The sequence below is a fragment of the Pseudophryne corroboree genome, chromosome 3 (genome assembly GCF_028390025.1).
Source record: "Pseudophryne corroboree isolate aPseCor3 chromosome 3, aPseCor3.hap2, whole genome shotgun sequence".
Taxonomy (NCBI): Eukaryota; Metazoa; Chordata; class Amphibia; order Anura; family Myobatrachidae; genus Pseudophryne; species Pseudophryne corroboree.
The window spans coordinates 439,359,558-439,379,855 of NC_086446.1; the positions used below are offsets into that span (position 1 = coordinate 439,359,558).

General features: G+C 44.3%; 1 protein-coding gene across 2 annotated transcripts in view; it reads right to left on the reverse strand.

The window, feature by feature from the left end:
* Positions 1-1,155: 1,155 nt before the first annotated feature.
* LOC135057877 (uncharacterized) overlaps positions 1,156-20,298 on the reverse strand; it is a 40,672-nt gene continuing 21,529 nt past the window's right edge. Inside the window, exons 2-4 of one of the 2 annotated variants that reach the window (XM_063963602.1) lie at positions 17,363-17,698; positions 12,270-12,415; positions 1,156-1,282 (exon numbers count right to left, since the gene is read on the reverse strand). In XM_063963602.1, the coding sequence (XP_063819672.1) occupies positions 1,163-1,282; positions 12,270-12,415; positions 17,363-17,698 (602 nt within the window). In that variant the 3' untranslated portion in view covers positions 1,156-1,162. The remainder of the gene's footprint in view (positions 1,283-12,269; positions 12,416-17,362; positions 17,699-20,298) is intronic. The other variant, XM_063963603.1, reaches the window with a different exon arrangement.

Genomic DNA, 20,298 nt, shown 5'->3' on the forward strand with positions numbered 1-20,298 from the left:
GCATTCTGGGCATAAACAAACATTAGAAATCATTTAAAAGTAAATAAGGTAGTTTACGAACCGGAAAAATTAGAAGAAGCTGTGAATTCCATTTGCATTGATGACCACACATATATACTGATCATTGCCCCAATTCAGATTTCTGATGTTTGTCCATATAGATCCCAAACTCAGTCCTCAAAAGTCAACATTTTCCAGGTCTCCTCTCAGAATCACAAGTGAAATAATTAGCTCCACCTGTGGATCTTTTAAAATGTGGCAGTGAGTAATGAGTACACCTGTGCACCTGCTAGGTGACCTGGAAAATATGAACTGTTGGGGGTTCTTGAGAACCAAGTTTGGGAACCACTGATGCAGATGGTTTGTGTAACATTTGGGCCTGATTCAGAGGTGGACGCAGGGATGTCACTGGATGTAAGTGGGCAATGTTTTCAGTCTGTGCGTGTGTCCAAGTCACTCTATGCATGTGTCCCAATGCTTACCGCTCTGAGACGCGGATCAAAATTGCAAGCAGACAGATCTACAGTACTGTATGGATTTTCGATTGGTGTTTCTGGGCGGTAACTGTAGAGGTGGCAAGCCAGACAATGGGAGTTCCACGGGCATGTCACAAGCATGTCACGGTCAGCAAGAGCATCTAAAGATGCAGTTGAACTGACACTAGCGGCCATGTCCACATAGAGATTCTGCACTTCCATAGAGCTCCGATGGTGTGATAGATGGTGCGACTGATGGTGCACCTTGTGTGTACAGGGGTGGCTTATCACTGCAGCTGGTGGGCATCTCAGTAGGATAACCATCTGGCATGGCATTAGCATACAGATGGAGCAGTGGCTGTGGCAAAAGATGCAGTCACTACTGCAATAGCGTCCACCTCTAAATCAGGCCCTTTGTGGGCTAGTAAAATTCCTGCATATTATAGCATTTATACTACCCATTAATTATTTACATTTACCTTTGTCATCTAAAATACTCTTAATTAAAGTCTCTTTTATGACTTGACATAAGTCATGAGCTAAAGGGCTCTTTGCGATTGTTTTAATACTTTTTTGTTACATCTGGCTCCTCATAAAAAAGTTTTCTCTTATTGTAAGTTGCATTATGAACTGGTGAAAAGGCAATATCTGACTTAAAGTTATTATTTTTTTTATAAGATTTCACATTAACAAGCAATAGCTTTATTTGGATATTTCGTGTACATGATTGAATTTCCCATTGTGTTTCGACGGAGGGTTTGTGTCATATCCACATACGTGTTTTGATTGAAGCTTTGTTTTTTCTTCTGTGTAAAAAAATAAGCAAGATAAAAAAAAATTACGAAAACATAGTCAAACGTCAAAAAGGCAAAATCAAGAAACAGTCTTAGGAACAAACTCACTACATTCATCTAAACGGAAAACTTACTGTCTATTGTGCTTATACAATTTTAAGGAATAGCAGTAATAACATTAAATATGTTTTATCACTTAAAAAAAGGGGGATTGGGGACATAGGGTACTTCTACACCAGCATTATGTAAATTGCAGGTTAAAGCACTGTAAATATAAATTATTAATAATGTATCATAATTGGGGGGGTTATTTCACGGACAATAAGTATAACTTGAAACAAAGAGGAACATGAAAGAATTGTCTTTTTTTCTGGTGCACAAAATGTATTTATTATCTAAAAATGTAACTTTTATTAGTATGTATATATATATATATATATATATATATGACAATAATGAAATCGGCGCCTTGGGGTTGTATCTACTCCCAATAATTATTACACAGATAATCCAACGCGTTTCGTCTCATGCCGAGACTTTATCAGTGATATATCTACACTTGTACATCAGTGAAAGCTGCAAATCAAATGGTAATATTATCTACTTAGACTACATTTATATACTTAATATTGCCAAGGACAAAAGGTGTACATGTTAAACAATGAAAATAGTCCATTATTAAATTTAAAAGGAGTACAGAAAAAGAAAAAACACACAATTGATGAAATGCCCCATAATGCTTTGCCGCATCCCATAATGCCACGGTGCGGGGATAGACTAGATTTGACAGTTTTAATCTGTCCAATCTGTGGGAAGAGAAGGTGCGATGTAAATAAACCCCTAATAGGGAACTACAGCCTGATTGTTTTCTAGTGCTGCGCCAAGTGTTAGGGTCTCCTGCTCTGTGCTGCCACGTCGTCATGGCAACCGGGAGACAAGTGCTAGCAGAGTAACCTGAGCGTAGCTGATACTCCGGTTCGGGTCTTTTGCTGTGCAGTGGTTACAGGCTCTGTGCATGGCAGGGGATCCGGTGCTGGTTTTTGTGCTCACAGTCTGTGAGGTCTGAGTGGGGCGTGGACAGCACCTGCTATATAAACCCTCTTCTCAGGTTAGGCAGATGCTGCTGAATCTTTGTTGGTTAGTCAGTTCCTGAAAGCTAGCTAGTACTGTGTAAACTTTGTATTTGTTTGTTGCTTACTGCAAATAGGCCTTGGGATTTGGTATTACACTCTGCCAATCCAGACCTAGCAGTAAGACTGGAGTCAGTCGTTTAACCTGCTGGGGTTCTTTTGCTACTCTGTGAACCTAGCAAGTTTGCGGCTGTATTCTCAGACTTGCCTGCCAAAATCCTTTCTCACTGTGCAAGGTGTTCAGGTGTCAGTTTAGTGGCAGTAAGCTGAACCAGTGCACTGCAAGTGAGGACTAGGATTGTGGAGACTCTCCTTGTGTCTATTATTCCATCTCTGACCAAGGAGTTTACTGCCACACCCGTTGGTAACCCTTTAGGGTTTTGCTGTTGCCCTTAGCAACAGCATTTCGGGTTCTCTACGTATTCATTCACTACATCTCGCTTCTTTCCATCTGAGCATTCCTAATACTAGGGAGACACCCAGTTTCTTAGCCTTTGGGCTTCTCTGTTCATTTTGTGTTTATTTTGTTACCCTTTCACCTTCTGTGTATGTAATGTCATATTCCCCAGTCTGTCTGTGAGTTCATTTGTTTTGCATCCCTCACCGTTCAGACACCAGTACATTCCTGCTGGCACTGGTGTGCATAACGTATTCAGCAGCCCAATACTCCTGTTGAAATTTTGTGGGAATATGGAGCATACCCCTCAAAATACTTTGCAACAGGTGGTCGATCAGGTGCAGGTCCTGACTCGACAATTTAATGATTTGTCCATTAAAATGCACACCTCACAGGCCGCTGGCGGAGCTCCCGCAGCAGCAGTACCTTCATGGGTTAACGAGCCGAAAGTAAATCTCCCGGATCGTTTTTCTGGAGATCGCTCGCAGTTCTTTTGTTTCAAGGAGAGCTGCAAGCTATATTTCCAGCTTAGGCCTCAGTCTTCTGGGTCGGAGGTTAAGCGGGTGGGCATAGTGATTTCCTTGCTACAAGGAGACCCACAGGTCTGGGCATATGGGTTGCAGCCTGACTGTCCGTCGCTTAAAAGTGTTGATGCTATTTTTACGGCACTGGGCATGTTGTATGATGACCCTGACAAGACGGCCTCAGCCGAGGCTCAGATTTCGATCCTTAAGCAAGGGCGAAGGCCTGTTGAGGTTTATTGTACGGAGTTTCGGAGGTTGGCCCATGATACCCAGTGGAATGACCCAGCCCTGAGACACCAGTACCGAAGAGGTCTTTCTAACCAGTTAAAAGACCAACTGGTACAATATCCCTTGCCTGATAGCTTGGATCAGCTCATGCAGTTATCCATTCGGGTGGATAGACGGCTGAGAGAGCGCAGGCTTGAAAGGGAGACCGAGGTTTCCTTCTTTCCCAAGGGAACCTCAGACTCTGAGGAATTTTCCGAGGAGCCTATGCAGATTGGGGCTACCCGCCTCTCCTCGCGTGAGAAGACGCGGAGGAGACAGCAGGGGTTATGTTTGTACTGTGGGAATAAAGGTCATGTGGTAGTATCATGTCCAGAAAAGCCGGAAAACTTCAGGGCCTGAGGGTGATGGGAAATATCCTGTCAGGCCAGAAGTCAGAATTTCCCAAGAAGACTTTTATCATTCCGGTGACCTTGAAGATCCTCGGTCAAACTGTCAAGACTGAGGCCTTTGTGGACAGTGGGGCCGACAGGGTTTTTATGGACCGCCAATTCGCCCTGAAACACTCTGTTCCCTTAGTACCCTTGGCATCGGAAATTGAGATTTGTGGGTTAAACGGGGAACCATTATCCCAGGGTAAAATTACCTCTTGCACTAGCCAGATTTCTTTGTTTATTGGAGCCACACACTCTGAAAAATTGTCCTTTTATTTGACTGTCTGTTCTTTTGCCCCATTGGTGTTGGGGTTACCCTGGTTAAGGGCCCACAATCCTCAATTTGACTGGGTCTCTGGGGAGATTCTTAGTTGGGGTACTGATTGTTTCAGGAGTTGCTTGAGCCTTCCAGTCAGGCTTTCGCAGCTAAGTTTGCCAGGATTGCCAGGATGTTATGCAGATTTTGCGGACGTGTTCTCCAAAAGAGTTGCAGAGGTACTACCTCCCCATCGCCCCTATGACTGTGCCATTGATGTGTTGCCGAATGCTAAGCTTCCCAAGAGCAGGTTGTACTCCCTGTCACGTCCTGAGACTCAGGCTATGGCAGAGTACATTCAGGAGAACTTGGCTAAGGGATTTATCAGACCTTCACAGTCTCCAGTTGGGTCGGGGTTCTTCTTTGTGGGTAAAAAGGACGGTTCATTGCGACCCTGCATCGACTTCAGGGAATTGAACCGTATCACGATTAAAAACTCATACCCACTGCCTCTCATTTCGGTCTTGTTTGACCAGCTTCGTACTGCCACCATTTTTTCTAAGATTGACCTACGCGGTGCGTACAATCTAATCCGAATAAGAGAGGGGGATGAATGGAAGACTGCCTTTAATACCCACTCAGGGCATTATGAATATTTGGTGATGCCTTTTGGCCTCTGTAATGCCCCGGCAGTCTTCCAGGACTTCATGAACGATGTGCTCAGGGAATATTTGGATAGATTCTTAGTTGTATACTTAGATGACATCCTAATCTTCTCCCATTCCCTGGAGGAACATCGGAAGCATGTACGCGTAGTCCTCCAGAAACTCAGAGACCGCCGGCTTGGGGCGAAGCTGGAGAAGTGCGAATTTGAAGTTCAGCAAATCGCATTTCTAGGATATATTATCTCCCCAGAAGGTTTCCAAATGGAGGGTTCCAAGGTACAGGCAGTCCTGGATTGGGCGCAGCCCACTAGTTTGAAGGCACTTCAGCGTTTTCTGGGCTTTGCGAATTTTTATAGACGATTTATCGCTGGATTTTCGTCTATAGTGGCGCCCTTGGTGGCACTCACTAAGAAAGGGGCGGATGTTGCTCACTGGTCTTGTGAGGCCAAAGCGGCTTTTGCCCATCTCAAAAGGGCATTTGTCTCGGCCAAGGTGCTGCGACACCCAGATCCAGAGCGTCCTTTTGTGGTGGAGGTGGATGCCTCTGAGATGGGTATTGTGGCAGTGCTCTCTCAGATGGGGGTGTCTGATAATCGCCTTCATCCCTGTGCTTACTTTTCCCGTAAATTTTCGCCTGCCGAGATGAATTATGACGTGGGTAACTGGGAATTGTTGGCTATTAAGGATGCACTCGAGGAGTGGAGACACTGGCTTGAGGGGGCTAAGTTTGTGGTCTCAATTCTCACCGACCATAAGAATTTGGCATATTTAGAGTCAGCGAAGCGCCTCAATGCCAGGCAGGCACGATGGGCTTTGTTTTTTGCTCGCTCTAATTTTTTGATAACATATCGCCCTGGGTCAAAAAACATCAAGGCTGATGCGCTCTCGCTGAGTTTTGCTCCAATCCAGGAGACCACCGAGGAGCCATTGCCCATTGTGTCCCCATCATGTATTAAAGTGGGCATTACCCAGGACCTCTTGTCATTAGTCCTTAGAGCACAGGAGCAGGCTCCTCCAGACCTTCCGGTAGGTCTTTTGTTTGTGCCTCCTAGGTTAAGACAGCGAGTGTTCCTGGAATTCCATGCCAAGAAGTCGGCAGGTCACCCGGGTATTGCCAGAACTCGGGAGTTGCTATCTAGGGCGGTGTGGTGGCCCTCGTGGCTAGGGATGTGGATCAGTGGGTTCGGGCATGTGACATCTGATTGCGGAATCATCGATCCGGCTCCAGAGACTGCACAAACGGGTCAACAGAGCTCGGAAGTCTGCCGGCAGACTACAGATTCGTCCACTACACCACCAACGAGGACCCCCACACAGCAGCAACAGAAATAGAGGTAGGTTAAAGGGTGATCCCTTTACCTAATGCTCTTATTGCCAGTGGGGACTTTATTTCCAGGACTCGGGCACAGCTGCTGCCCTACTCATGTAGACATTTGTTTCCAGTGACGGGACAAGGCAATCACTGCAGAGACTGTTCACATACAAGAACTGTAAAGCCCACACTATCTAGTATTTCCAAGTTCACAAGACCGCAGAGAAATTGGTCTACAAATAGAATTTCACACCAGTGGGGTAAAACGCTTAAAAGTGTGCCCACAGGACTATTTATGTTTGTCTTTGTGTTGTGTGTTTGTTCTGTGTACCGGTACTAGGGAGAGATTTTAGGAGTACAGTGTACCCACCGCTGCACAGACCCAAAGGTTATTGTAATAATTTAAAAAAAAAAAAGATTATACGTTTTTAAACAAATAAATTGTGCATTTTTATTCACCTACATTGTCTCACTGTGGACATTATTTACAGAGTACAATATTCAGTATAATTTTAATGCTCAAGCTAGGGATGCGCTAAACACCATATCCATATCCATTCCATGTGACATCTGTGCCCGAAATAAGACTCCTAGAGGGGTTCCTGTTGGCCCATTACATCCACTCTCTATTCCATCTAAGCCATGGACCCACATTTCAATGGATTTTGTGGTGGACTTGCCCAAATCCTCGGGGATGACAGCCATCTGGGTTGTCGTTGACAGGTTTTCGAAGATGGCGCACTTCGTTCCATTGGTTGGGCTGCCATTGGCCAGACGCCTGTCTGAATTATTTATGCTGCATGTTGTGCGCCTCCACGGGTTGCCACTTGATGTGGTCTCGGACCGCGGATCCCAGTTTGTGGCCAAATTCTGGAGGGCATTTTGTTCCGATCTCCAGATTTCTGTCAGCTTGTCATCAGGCTACCATCCGCAGTCTAATGGGCAGACTGAAAGGGTGAACCAGTCCTTGGAGCAGTTCCTCAGGTGTTATGTCTCCAAGTGTCAGACTGACTGGGTTGCTCATCTGTCCATGGCGGAGTTTGCCTATAACAACGCGGCTCACTCTGCTACAGGGATCTCTCCCTTCCTTTGTGTGTATGGGCATCATCCTAAGGCCAATTCTTTTGACCCCCAGGACTCCACGCCTGGTGGTTCCTCTGTGGTTTCGGTCCTTAGAGGTATTTGGAGGAAAGTGAAGAAAGCCCTTGTGTCTGTGTCTAGTGACCAAAAGGGTTTTTGATAAGCGGAAAAGACCCTGCAGCTTCAAATTAGGAGACTTCGTCTGGTTGTCTATCAAGAATTTGAAGTTGAGACAGCCATCTCATAAGTTAGGCCCCCGGTTCATCGGTCCTTATAAGATCACTAGGGTTATCAATCCGGTGGCATTTCAGTTAGATCTACCCCGTTCTTTGGGTATCAATAAAACATTTCATTGTTCCCTTTTAAAACGGGCGATTAGTAATCCTTCTTCCAGTGGAAGACCTTCCCCTCTTCTGATACGTGGCCAGAGGGAGTTTGTTGTTGAAAGGATTCTTGACTCCAAGATGGTTCGCGGTCGGCTGTCATTTTTGGTGCACTGGAAGGGGTATGGCCCGGAGGAGCGGTCGTGGGTGCGCAGTTGTGATCTTCATGCCCCCAGACTGTTACGCTCTTTCTTCTCGCAGTTCCCCGATAAACCCGGTGGTAGGGGTTCTTTGACCCCTCGTCAGAGGGGGAGTACTGTTAGGGTCTCCTGCTCTGTGCTGCCACGTCGTCATGGCAACCGGGAGACAAGTGCTAGCGGAGTAACCTGAGCGTAGCTGATACTCCAGTTCGGGTCTTTTGCTGTGCAGTGGTTACAGGCTCTGTGCACGGCAGGGGATCCGGTGCTGGTTTTTGTGCTCACAGTCTGTGAGTTCTGAGTGGGGCGTGGACAGCACCTGCTATATAAACCCTCTTCTCAGGTTAGGCAGATGCTGCTGAATCTTTGTTGGTTAGTCAGTTCCTGAAAGCTAGCTAGTACTGTGTAAACTTTGTATTTGCTTGTTGCTTACTGCAAATAGGCCTTGGGATTTGGTATTACACTCTGCCAATCCAGACCTAGCAGTAAGACTGGAGTCAGTCGTTTAACCTGCTGGGGTTCTTTTGCTACTCTGTGAACCTAGCAAGTTTGCGGCTGTATTCTCAGACTTGCCTGCCAAAATCCTTTCTCACTGTGCAAGGTGTTCAGGTGTCAGTTTAGTGGCAGTAAGCTGAACCAGTGCACTGCAAGTGAGGACTAGGATTGTGGAGACTCTCCTTGTGTCTATTATTCCATCTCTGACCAAGGAGTTTACTGCCACACCCGTTGGTAACCCTTTAGGGTTTTGCTGTTGCCCTTAGCAACAGCATTTCGGGTTCTCTACGTATTAATTCACTACATCTCGCTTCTTTCCATCTGAGCATTCCTAATACTAGAGAGACACCCAGTTTCTTAGCCTTTGGGCTTCTCTGTTCATTTTGTGTTTATTTTGTTACCCTTTCACCTTCTGTGTATGTAATGTCATATTCCCCAGTCTGTCTGTGAGTTCATTTGTTTTGCATCCCTCACCGTTCAGACACCAGTACATTCCTGCTGGCACTGGTGTGCATAACACCAAGTGACCAGTTACCAGTCACTCGGCTCTGCTCAGCCATCCTACTGCGGTCACGTGACTGTATGTCACGTGACCTGTAACGTCCAATCCACCTCTGAAAACCTTCTGGTATTTTCACATGATGCTGAAACCGGAACTATGTGCGTTCCAGCGCCATATTTGTTTGCATTCCACCAGTAAAAGATGGACAAGCATTAAGATAAACGGTCACCATGGGGATTTAGTGCATGTCAGTGCAAATTATGATTAGGCATCACATTTGGGTGTCATGTATTGAATATATCATAAAACAATATAGTAATTTAAAATTTTCTTGGCAATGAGGACAAAAACTACATGCATTATAGTGCCATATTAATAAGTGTTACACATATGTGTGTTAAATATTGAAATAAATTTAGCGCTGGAATTAATATGCCAGATCAAAAATTACCTTGTGAATAATTCAGTAATTAACAACCCACTTGAAACTAATTAGTTACCTAGTGGATATTTACTAGAACTTGTCTCTAGAGTGTAGAAACTTACCAGGTATGTGTTCCCTTGCACATACAATTTATATCAAAATTGAATGTTACTATTGTGAAATATGTACAAATGATAATGTTTTTTCAAATAGACATTGTGGACCACATATTTATGTGCTTTGTGGTCTTTCTGGTTGATGTGAGTGTCCAAGAGCAGTTCTGTCCACTGCTTAATTAATTTAGTGATGGTAACTACCCGTAAAATAAGGTATGTGTCCTTATAAATTAAGGTTTCCAATACCGGATTATTTTTTTTTCTTACTTCCTATTCCCCTGTTTTTTCCTAGGTCTGTTGTTCTATTGGCCTATGTTTTTTCAGATGTGTTCCAATTTTTTTTATCTTATTGTAATAAAATTGTAAATATTATGTGAACAAATGTCCTAAAAATTATATTCTACGATTGTAGATAGACCACTGATGAATCTCGGCATGAGGCGAAACGTCTTGGATTATCTGTGTATGTGACGTGACCTCCAATCTACAATTATAGAAGGAGGAGACCATAAAGAAATATCTGTATATTAACTCTTATTGTGACCTCCAAGTTGTGTCAACGTTAAGAGGAAGTTGCCATAAAATATCTGTATAATTATGGAAATTGATGTAACTATTTATGAATTTTAAATAAATCTTCATAGAGGAACGCACTGATTATTTTATATGTCAAAATATTATATTTCATCACTGTATTGAACTATTTGTTGGTTCAAATAATTATTGGGAGCAGATACAACCCCAAAGCGCCAATTTCACTATTGTCATATATTTTCCAATTTTTAGTTCTTTCTAACAGGGAACTATCTATCTATCTATCTATCTATCTATCTATCTATCTATCTATCTATATATATATATACACATACATACATACATACATACATTGATGAGTGCCAGGATTTTTCCAAATCTATCTCTAGAATATTTTTCCAATCTGTTTTTGGAAAATAGACTGCCCTCTGAACCATCCCATGTGATTCTGAAACGTGAGGGCTGCTGGTTGTGTGTGTATTGTCCCATTGCATAGTATTGTCATTAAGAAGCTGATGTGATATACAATGCACAGATAAGTGTCTTTTCATCTTATTAATTACTGTAGTACTCTTAAGGGGGGTACTCACGGAGTGATCGCTGCCTAAAATCTAAGCAATCTGACTAGATTGCTTAGATTTTAAGCAGTAATCTCTCCGTGTGTACCCCCACAACGATAGCCCAGTGCATCGCTATCGCTGGTGCTAGATTGGCCTGCATGCAGGCTCAATCTAGTAGGTCACTCATTTCACCTGCTGGGTGAAATGAGCGGCCCTCCCCGTCTCCCCCCGCATCCTCAGCACACATCTCTCCCCAAATCGGGCTGTGAATATGGCCCTTTAAGGCTGTGTAGATAATCTATTTGAACCAGCCAGAGTATGTATCAACTAGCACCTAGTGCTCCTTCCCCCTCCAATCAAAATTATATACAGCAACTATGTACCAAGGAAGGTCTTGCACATTATGCAGTGTGAATGAGTATGTAAGGCATTGCAGGGAGCACAAAGAGCAACAATCCACTCAATATTAGCTGTCATCGAGGGCATCTATATCCTGCACTTGGTGACTTCACACCCAGGGTGCCTTTGGTGACCTCAATGTGCATAGAAGTTCTGCAAGGCATTCTTCACAGAAGAATGCCATCATTACATGGCAAATAATGACTTTATGTCATGAGGAAACTCTCTGTATGAAAAGGCTAGTGAGTATTGATAATATGCTACAGATGTTGGCATTGCAGAGGTCATCATTGAGCATGGCATCATGGAGCTCCTCCAAACATCTGGAAGACAAGCCATCAAATTCATAACATCAAGATCATCATTATCAGTGACATCTAAGTAGATGTGGGAGGCATGGAGTTCCTTGCTATATATACAGTATATGACACATGCAGGTGGTACTGCTGAAGCTTGAGATGGAGAGGGACAGAGGGTGGGGCATGGGGTGTGTGTGAGAGAGAGAGGCTGTGGGAGAGAAAGGGGGCATGGGGAGAAAGGGAGGGGGACATGGGAAAAGAGTGAGGGAGAGAGAGAAGGATGGGGAGAGAGAGAAGTGGTATAGAGAGAGAGGGGGCATGGAGAGAGGGGCATGATAAGAGTGGGGGCATGGGGACAGAGAGGGACTTGGAGAGAAAGAGGGAGGCATGGAAGGAGAGAGGGGCATGAGAATAGTGGGGGCATGGGGAGAGAGAGGGACTTGAATAGAGAGAGAGATAGAAAGGGGACAAGGGGAGAGAGAGAGAGAGATCAGCAGCAACACAATGAAGAGAGGTTCCTGGTAGAGCAGTTACCTGGAGGTAGAGAAGAGGCCCCGTTGTCTCTTCAACCCCCCGTGATGTGCAGTTGCTCTGGCAGGCTCCCTGCAGCCCTGCAAGACTTAGGCAGTCATGGGGTATATCTCAGAGACGCAGGAAGATGGAGGAGGGGGATATGCAAGACATGGGAGGACCAAGGGGATAGCAGAGACGCAAGAGGCGGGAGGAGGAGGAGGGGCATAGGGAGAGACTCAGGAGGTGGGAGGAGGAGGAGGGGGATAGGCAGAGATGCAGTATGTGGGAGGAAGGGGACAGGTATAGAGGCAGCCGATGCAGGGTGTGTGAGTTAGGAGAGGAGCCTGTGCTGCCTGCTTGACTGTACTTTTGTACAGCTGGATGCCCTGAGCTCCTCCATGGAAAAAAAAATCGATGAGGTGCGCCGATTGTACTCAGAAACCCCCCCGTGTGAGTGTATACCTGTCTCAGAAGGGAAAGGACATGAAAGATAAGCAACCAATTATCAAATTCTTCACCTTTATATTTTCTTTGATTCTATATATTTAAAGTACATGTGTTTTCTCCCATGAAAAGCAAAGACCAATTTAATGGCTTGAAAATATAATACTTACAGATATCTTGAATTTGATAAACACCAAAGAAACAGCCAAGAGAATAAACAGAATTAAAATTGTGATGATATATGGCACATGAACAAATTGAAGTGAATTCCCAGTGACAGTGTCTGTATAATTTTCTTCTTTTTTAACATAATTTTCTAAAGAGAGAATGATAAATATATCAATGCATTTAATTTTTTCTTGTTTCTCATTTGGCAGATAATTATTTGGTGGGAAAATCATAGGTGCCAGTATGTAACATTAAACCTTATTGTGCATAGAGTTTGGATGTAGGCTGGAGGTTAGAGATCCATGTGAAATAGCACAGTGACAAAAATTCTAGCAATTTTACATAGTACCGTCTATTTACCTATTTATTTATTTATTTAGTTATTTATTTATGCTGAAACTCTCAGGAAGACAGTTCTGACAGTTGTCTGGGCTCCATAATCTTTAATTTATAAAGATTATTTCTAATGTCCTCAGAGTGAGGTTTTTGAATTTCAATTTATTTTTTATTTTGGTATTCTCTTTTTTTTTAAATTTACAAATTAAGTACTACTATTACATAGACATTACTTATTCAAGTTTAACCCCTTACTGTATCCTTCCCCTAAAAATATACAAGAACAAAAAACATTGCACAATCCAATATGAGAGGCTGTGTGGGCCCGGGTTATTCCTAATTGTGTAAGGACTAGGCACTTGAATGTGCTTATTTACACACATCCATAAAGAGAAAAAAGGATTTAATTTGATGGACAATATTATTTAATTGAGATAAAGGTGTAGAGCAGGCATATGTAGAGTGAAGTTACCTGTTGACTGACAGTATTTTTCTATTTTGAATCCATGGGCTATAACAGGGGTGGGCAATTATTTCAGCTGAGGGGCCACTTGACATTTCCTGTCAGTATCCGAGGGCCACATACAAAATAGCAGCTCGCCCCACTTGCCAAAAATATAGGGACGTGGCTTCATGTGGAAGGGGTGTGGGCAAAAAATAATACAGATTCCTATTAGGCTGCACAATAGTCTCCATTATTCAAATTGCGCCACACAGCGCCACATACACACATTACACCAGGTAGAGCCCCTTTTACACACATTACGGCAGGTAGAGAGCCTTTTTACACAGTAACATTTTATTTAGGATAATTATTGTGCAGCAAGCAAATTATCCAGTGTCTTATGGCCCCTGGGGAAAGGTGTGACACGGTGACAGAACACGGGGAGGTGACACAGTGACAGAACACGGGGAGGTGACACAGTGACAGAACACGGGGAGGTGACACAGTGACAGAACACGGGGGGGGGGGGGGGGGGTGACATAGTGACAGAACACGGGGGTGTGACATAGTGACAGAACACGGGGGGGTGACAGTGACAGAACACGGGGGGTGTGACATAGTGACAGAACACGGGGAGGTGACACAGTGACAGAACACGGGGGGTGTGACACAGTGACAGAACACGGGGAGGTGACACAGTGACAGAACACGGGGAGGTGACACAGTGACAGAACACGGGGTGTGTGACACAGTGACAGAACACGGGGAGGTGACACAGTGACAGAACACGGGGAGGTGACACAGTGACAGAACACGGGGAGGTGACACAGTGACAGAACACGGGGGGGGTGACATAGTGACAGAACACGGGGGGTGTGACATAGTGACAGAACACGGGGGGGTGACAGTGACAGAACACGGGGGTGTGACATAGTGACAGAACACGGGGGGGGTGACATAGTGACAGAACACGGGGGGGGTGGGGTTAACATAGTGATAGAACACGGGAGGGGTTGGTACAGCGAGAGCTAAAGATCTCTCCCCCAAACCTAAAAACAGTCTGACGCCACTGCCCGCACACACAAATATACACACACACACACACACACACACACACACACACACACACACACACACACACACACACTTTCTCTCACTTTTCCCATTAACTTACTGATCTGGCTGGCAGTGGCAGGAATGATGGACCTGTAGCAGTCTGGCTCTTGTCCCGTGTAGCCCCGCCCCTCATCGGCACCTAGCCCCGCCCCCTTCTCGGCTGAACACAGCCGTTGTCACTGGGGACTCTGGAGGAGGCTGCTACAACGCAGCAGCAGGTGAGAGAGGCGCCGCTGGTAGCTTGGAGGTACTGCAGTGCAGAGCAATGACAAGCAGCTCAGCTGGTCGGGCCGCTTGTCATTGCTCGCTGGTGGGAGGCAGTGGGCCGGGCAGGATCGGTTTGCGGGCCGCATCCGGCCCGCGGGCCGTATTTTGCCCACCCCTAGGCTATAAGGTGGTGATCACTGGCATTCTCCTATATCTTTTAATAGGATCAATTTTGTGCATTCCATATAAACTTTTAATGGAAAGCGCATATCTACCAAATGTAATAAAAGTATTCGGACACACCTATATTATTAATATTATTGTTTATATTATATTGTTACATTAAAATGTTTCAAAGTTCTGACATGATTTTTTAAGTTAAGCTATAGGTCTATATGAGAAAATGTTAAAAGTTAAAATTAATGAAGCAGGCAATCCTAAAATGGTAGCAAGTTGTAATTTTAATTTTTATCTCACAATTAATTTGTGATTGTTTTATTTGTTTTGCTTAAGGTTTCTCATGTAAATTGTGTTGGAAATTACTGTGTAACATATCAATATTATATTCTACATTTCATAACCAGATATTCTAACTTGCTTTTTAGAGTATACTTCTAGTGTCCACTAGCTAGGTGTTTGCGATATTATTTAAAGCAGAATTCTCAGTCAGTATTCCACTAACCTTCTTCTTCCCATTAATTTTTCACCTCCATTCCTGTAGTACTACACTTAAAAAAGTTTCCACCACAATGCGTTTATGCTCGAGGATAATTAGCTAGCCGCAATCTCTAAGCTTGCATCTTATTTCTTTGATCAAATGCCAAGACAATTAATACTAAGGGTACATATGATTTGAAAGAAGAGACTCTCCTATTTCAAACCAGGGAACCCCCATATGCATGCGGCCCATTATGGTAAAGTTAGAGCACAATGTACCCTCCACCAATCTATGGACAACAAAATGGTTCTGTTGCGCTGGGTTATTTTGAAATTTTACCATTGTCTTTTTAAACTTATCAAGTCATCCAAATTATTTATACTTAAGGTTTATAGAGCTATTATTTCCACCTAAGCTCTTATTATAACTTCTATCTCAGTTTGTGCAACGATACTACATCAAAGGCTTATTTCGAATTGGGCTGGGAAGGGAAGAAAAATAGTTGAAGTTTGTTGACTTTCTTAAAGACATACAGTATTTGGAACCATCCAATTTATGTTGGCATTCAGCAAAACAGTAATAACGTTTCCTTAAGTCTCATCACACTCACTGGCAGAGATTTATCTACTAAAAGTTATAATAAAACCCAAGGAAAATACCCTTGTACGGTACCTGATGCAAGCTTTCATCACCAAGCCATGAAGAAAGGCCTAACTTATTCACAACTATTATGTGTTATGAGAATCATAAAGTAAGCAATCTAGGTTAGACAAGTAAAAGATAGGTCTGATATGAGTGACCCTTCTCCATGCATCGCTATGCTTCATCTGTGACTGAGTTGTACTTTTGGGAAAAATCACGAAACTAAAACCCCTTCCACTAACATACAGAGGGGCGCTCAGTGCAGGGCAAGGCTGCCCCACATGCCTGGTCCTTCAGTGTCGCCCCCTGCCTTTGCAGCTGCAAAGGCAGTGACCGGGCCACTATGTTTTGGGTCGTAGCGACTGCGTGTGATGTCAAGCAAGAGCCGTGGGCCGCCCCTAACATGGTCTGGATACTCCTCCGTTGTCCAGACCGCACCCCCCAATGCCGCAATGACACCCCCGTCACCGCCCCCCACGTCACCTAGACTGCAAATCGACTGCAAACGCAGTTTAAGTCCTCGAGCATGCACGCAGTGGCATGCGCACATGTGCAGAAGTGCGGAAATCACTGATAAGCAAACTTCAGCGACTGATACTGAATCAGCCCCTTTATATTGTGCCAATTCCTTTTTGACAAAAAGAAATCCTAAATCTCCTTTATGCTATTTGTGAACTAAAATGCAAAATTTAGGAAAACTTAGCACAATGATTGGCAACCAATCAGCTGCTCTGTATAATTTTATAGTATGCAGATTATAAATGTTATTTCAGTGCTAATTGGTTGCTGACAATGACAATGATCCATCTCACTTTCTCTCACCCAATCTATCTAAGCATCTCTCTCTACTGCACGTTCCACACTGCACCTTTATGTGCCCGTCTCCCCGGTTCCCCCTCCTCCCTCTGTTTACAGGGGGTTACAAATCTTAACCCACACCTAGTCACACCATCGCCCCTATCCCTATTAATCAGCAGCTCTTAGCACACATCTCATACCAACACCGCATCACATCTTAGCCCAGCCCATCCTCTCTCTGCAGTGACCACATCACCCAAGTGCCCCTTTCTTGTCACTTCACCAACCCAAGTCACCTGTAGTGCCATCACCTCTCTTACCACTGCCTCCCTCTCTTCTCTGCCCACTATACATCTCCCTCCTTTTACCCACTTTGATATCTTCCTCTCTCCTGATTACACTATCACTTCACAATTTCTTCTGTCTCTCCTTTACAGAGTTCAGTTCTCCAGCATTCTTTTCACTCTCTCATTCACACCTAGAATTCTTTATCTACCCACACAACCTACATCATTACAACTTCATTTTGATTACAAATCACCATTACAGTAAACACACTTACCCACATATTATCACTCATTTGATCGTGAAGACTGCCATATCTTCACATGACCACATCTATAGCTCATATTTACATTTCATCTAAACCACTTAGCTTTGCCACTAAGTACTGTAAATGTTTGATCAATAATAGATGCCAAAATAGCCCGTAAAGTTTACCCTAATGTATACAGCATGCACATTGTAGGAAGCAATTCTGTTAGCAAGAGTACATACAATTAAATGAAATGACTGTATAATGTATATCGGCAAAAGTTGTAACTTTTTATAGGCTATAATATGTGCAGCATTAAAGTTATTAGCAATGAGAAGTGAAAACGCTCACTACTGACCTAATGCCGCATGCACAATAAGCAAAGTTCCTTCTCCATAGATATCCTCGGTGTTTCCTGCTCCATCACACAGATAAAAATCAGTGTCATCTTCTGTCAGATTCCTTAAGGTTACACTGAAGTTTGTAACCGACCCAGAACATGTCAAGCGATCCTCATAATTGTTTTCTAGTATACATTTATTAGAATCGTTGATGTACATTATTCTTGTGAAACGTTTTCTTAGATAAATGCCTATAATTTGCATCTGCTTTGTCACGGTGCAGTTAATGATGGCAGTTTCACCAGAATTAACAAATATGCGTTTAGGATGTTGCTTTATAACATTTGAAGCACCTTAAAAGAAAAACAAACAAAAAAAAACAATTATCACAATTATTACATTATCTAACTCTTGACGTAACTGTTAAGGGGGGTACTCATGGAGCGATCGCTGCTTAAAATCTAAGCAATCTGACTAGATTACTTAGATTTTAAGCATGATCGCTCCGTGTGTATGCCCCACAGCGATAGCGATGCGCAGCCCCGCGCATCGCTATCGCTGGTGCTGGATTGGCCTGCATGCAGGCCAATCTAGCAGGTCGCTCACTTCACCCGCTGGGTGAAATGAGCGCACCCCCGTCTCCCCCCGCATGCTCAGCACACATCGCGCTGTGCTGAGCGGCGGGAGATATGTGTGCTGAGCGGTTCACTAAGCACATATCTCTCCCGCATCGGCCAGTGAGTACTGGCCTTAAGGCAGAGCATAATTTCCAAAGTGATGTACAGTACACAACTCTGCTGGTGCTTTGGCTGCCTATAGTGAAAAATACCTTATAATTGGGACATAGTTATTAAAATTCATCTATTTATTAACTTGTAAAGTGGCAGCATATTCTGTTTCGCTTTACAATTGTCAGCAATATTGTAAAAAAACAATACTAGGTAATACCTGACAGACAAAGCTGTAATAGCGCCCTGCTCGCAAGCTTACAATCTATAGGGAAATAGGCATTGATACACAAGTATAAGTGCTACACTTTGCATATTGGTCAAGTCAGATTGCAGTGGTTCTTGGTGGGCTGTATTATATAGTCACACAGCAATGTTGGCCTGGGGTTGGCATGAAGTGAAAGTGAAGAAAGAGAAAATACCGTATATACTCGAGTATAAGCCGACTTTTTCAGCACTTTTTTTTGTGCTGAAAAAGCCACCTCGGCTTATACTCGAGTCAGTGCAGGCAGAGGCAGAGCAGTGTGAAGGAGGGACATGGAGCGCACAGCGCGCGGCGCTCCTGTGTCCCTCCTGCATGTCCGGCGGCAGCAGCGGCGGTTCTATTACAGGAAATACCCGTTCGTGACCTCTGATCACGAACCGGCACTTCCTATAATAGACCCGCCGCGGCCGCCGAAGATGCAGGAGGGACACAGGAGAGCCGCGCACGCTGTGTGCTTCGTGTCCCTCCAGAAGACAGCGCGGGATCGACGGAGGGGTAAGTAACAGCACTGTGGGGCATACCTGGCACTTGGGGAGGGAACGTATCTGGCAGCACTGTGGGGGCATATCTGGCAGCACTGTGGGGGCATATCTGGCAGCACTGTGGGGGCATAACTGGCAGCACTGTGGGGGCATAACTGGCAGCACTGTGGGGGCATATCTGGCAGCACTGTGGGGGCATATCTGGCAGCACTGTGGGGGCATAACTGGCAGCACTGTGGGGGCATATCTGGCAGCACTGTGGGGGCATATCTGGCAGCACTGTGGGGGCATATCTGGCAGCACTGTGGGGGCATATCTGGCAGCACTGTGGGGGCATATCTGGCAGCACTGTGGGGGCATATCTGGCAGCACTGTGGGGGCATATCTGGCAGCACTGTGGGGGCATAACTGGCAGCACTGTGGGGGCATATCTGGCAGCACTGTGGGGGCATATCTGGCAGCACTGTGGGGGCATATCTGGCACTATGAGGGCATATCTGGCACTGAGGGCTGTGTACGGCTAGAGCTGCATTTCCCACCCTAGGCTTATACTCGAGTCAATAAGTTTTCCCAGGTTTTTGTGGTAGAATTAGGTGCCTCGGCTTATATTCGGGTCGACTTATACTCGAGTATATACGGTATGTAAAGTTATGCGTGAACTGTATATAGGGAATGTTATTGGGTAGGATAGCAGTGGATTATCCATCCAAAAAACAAAACACTCATTATGGGGGGTATCCACATACTGTATATTAAGGATCACCAGGATGAAAGATGGAGAAACCGCAGCAGATACCTCTGATATTTTCCAGGATTTCTCATTTCTGGCTCCAAAGCAGTCCTCATAGGATACTGTGGGGGCTGCTATGTTATTGGATTTAGCAAACTCCAAAATGCAAAACATTCCAGAGCTTAGACCCAGCCGCTAATGCCATCTGAAATGGGCAATGGGCTGCCCTCTCTGTTATCCACCCTATGACACATGTTCTGACCATTGATTGAGCATGCTCAGTACATGTGGTGTACCTGATCCAGGAAGCAGAATGATAGCATGATAGTGTGAGGGAGAGACAGGCAGAACATATCCGTTTAGTCCAGTGCTCTATAGATAACATCCACAAATAAAAATGAGGCTCCTAGATAGTCCCAAAACTTCTGGTTGCTGTAGCTGTTGCTGTCAGGACTGACATAGTACTACAGTTTAATTTTCACCGACCTTAGCTGCCATGCAAAGCTAAAGGAATTTCTGGGTCAAGAAAAGTACAATCAGAACAATATAGCAGCATTTTGTACCAGTGTATGCCCACCAAAAATGCCATGGCAGGCAGTAGTGGGAGTGGTAGAAATAAGATTTCTTTTGTGCAGGTTGAAGTAGTGGATAAGCTGGGGCTCCAAGTGAAATGCTGTTAAAACTCTCTCTGGTTATTGCATGGACTTTGTTATCCAGTAGTTTTGAAACAATGTTTTAACGTTGTGAT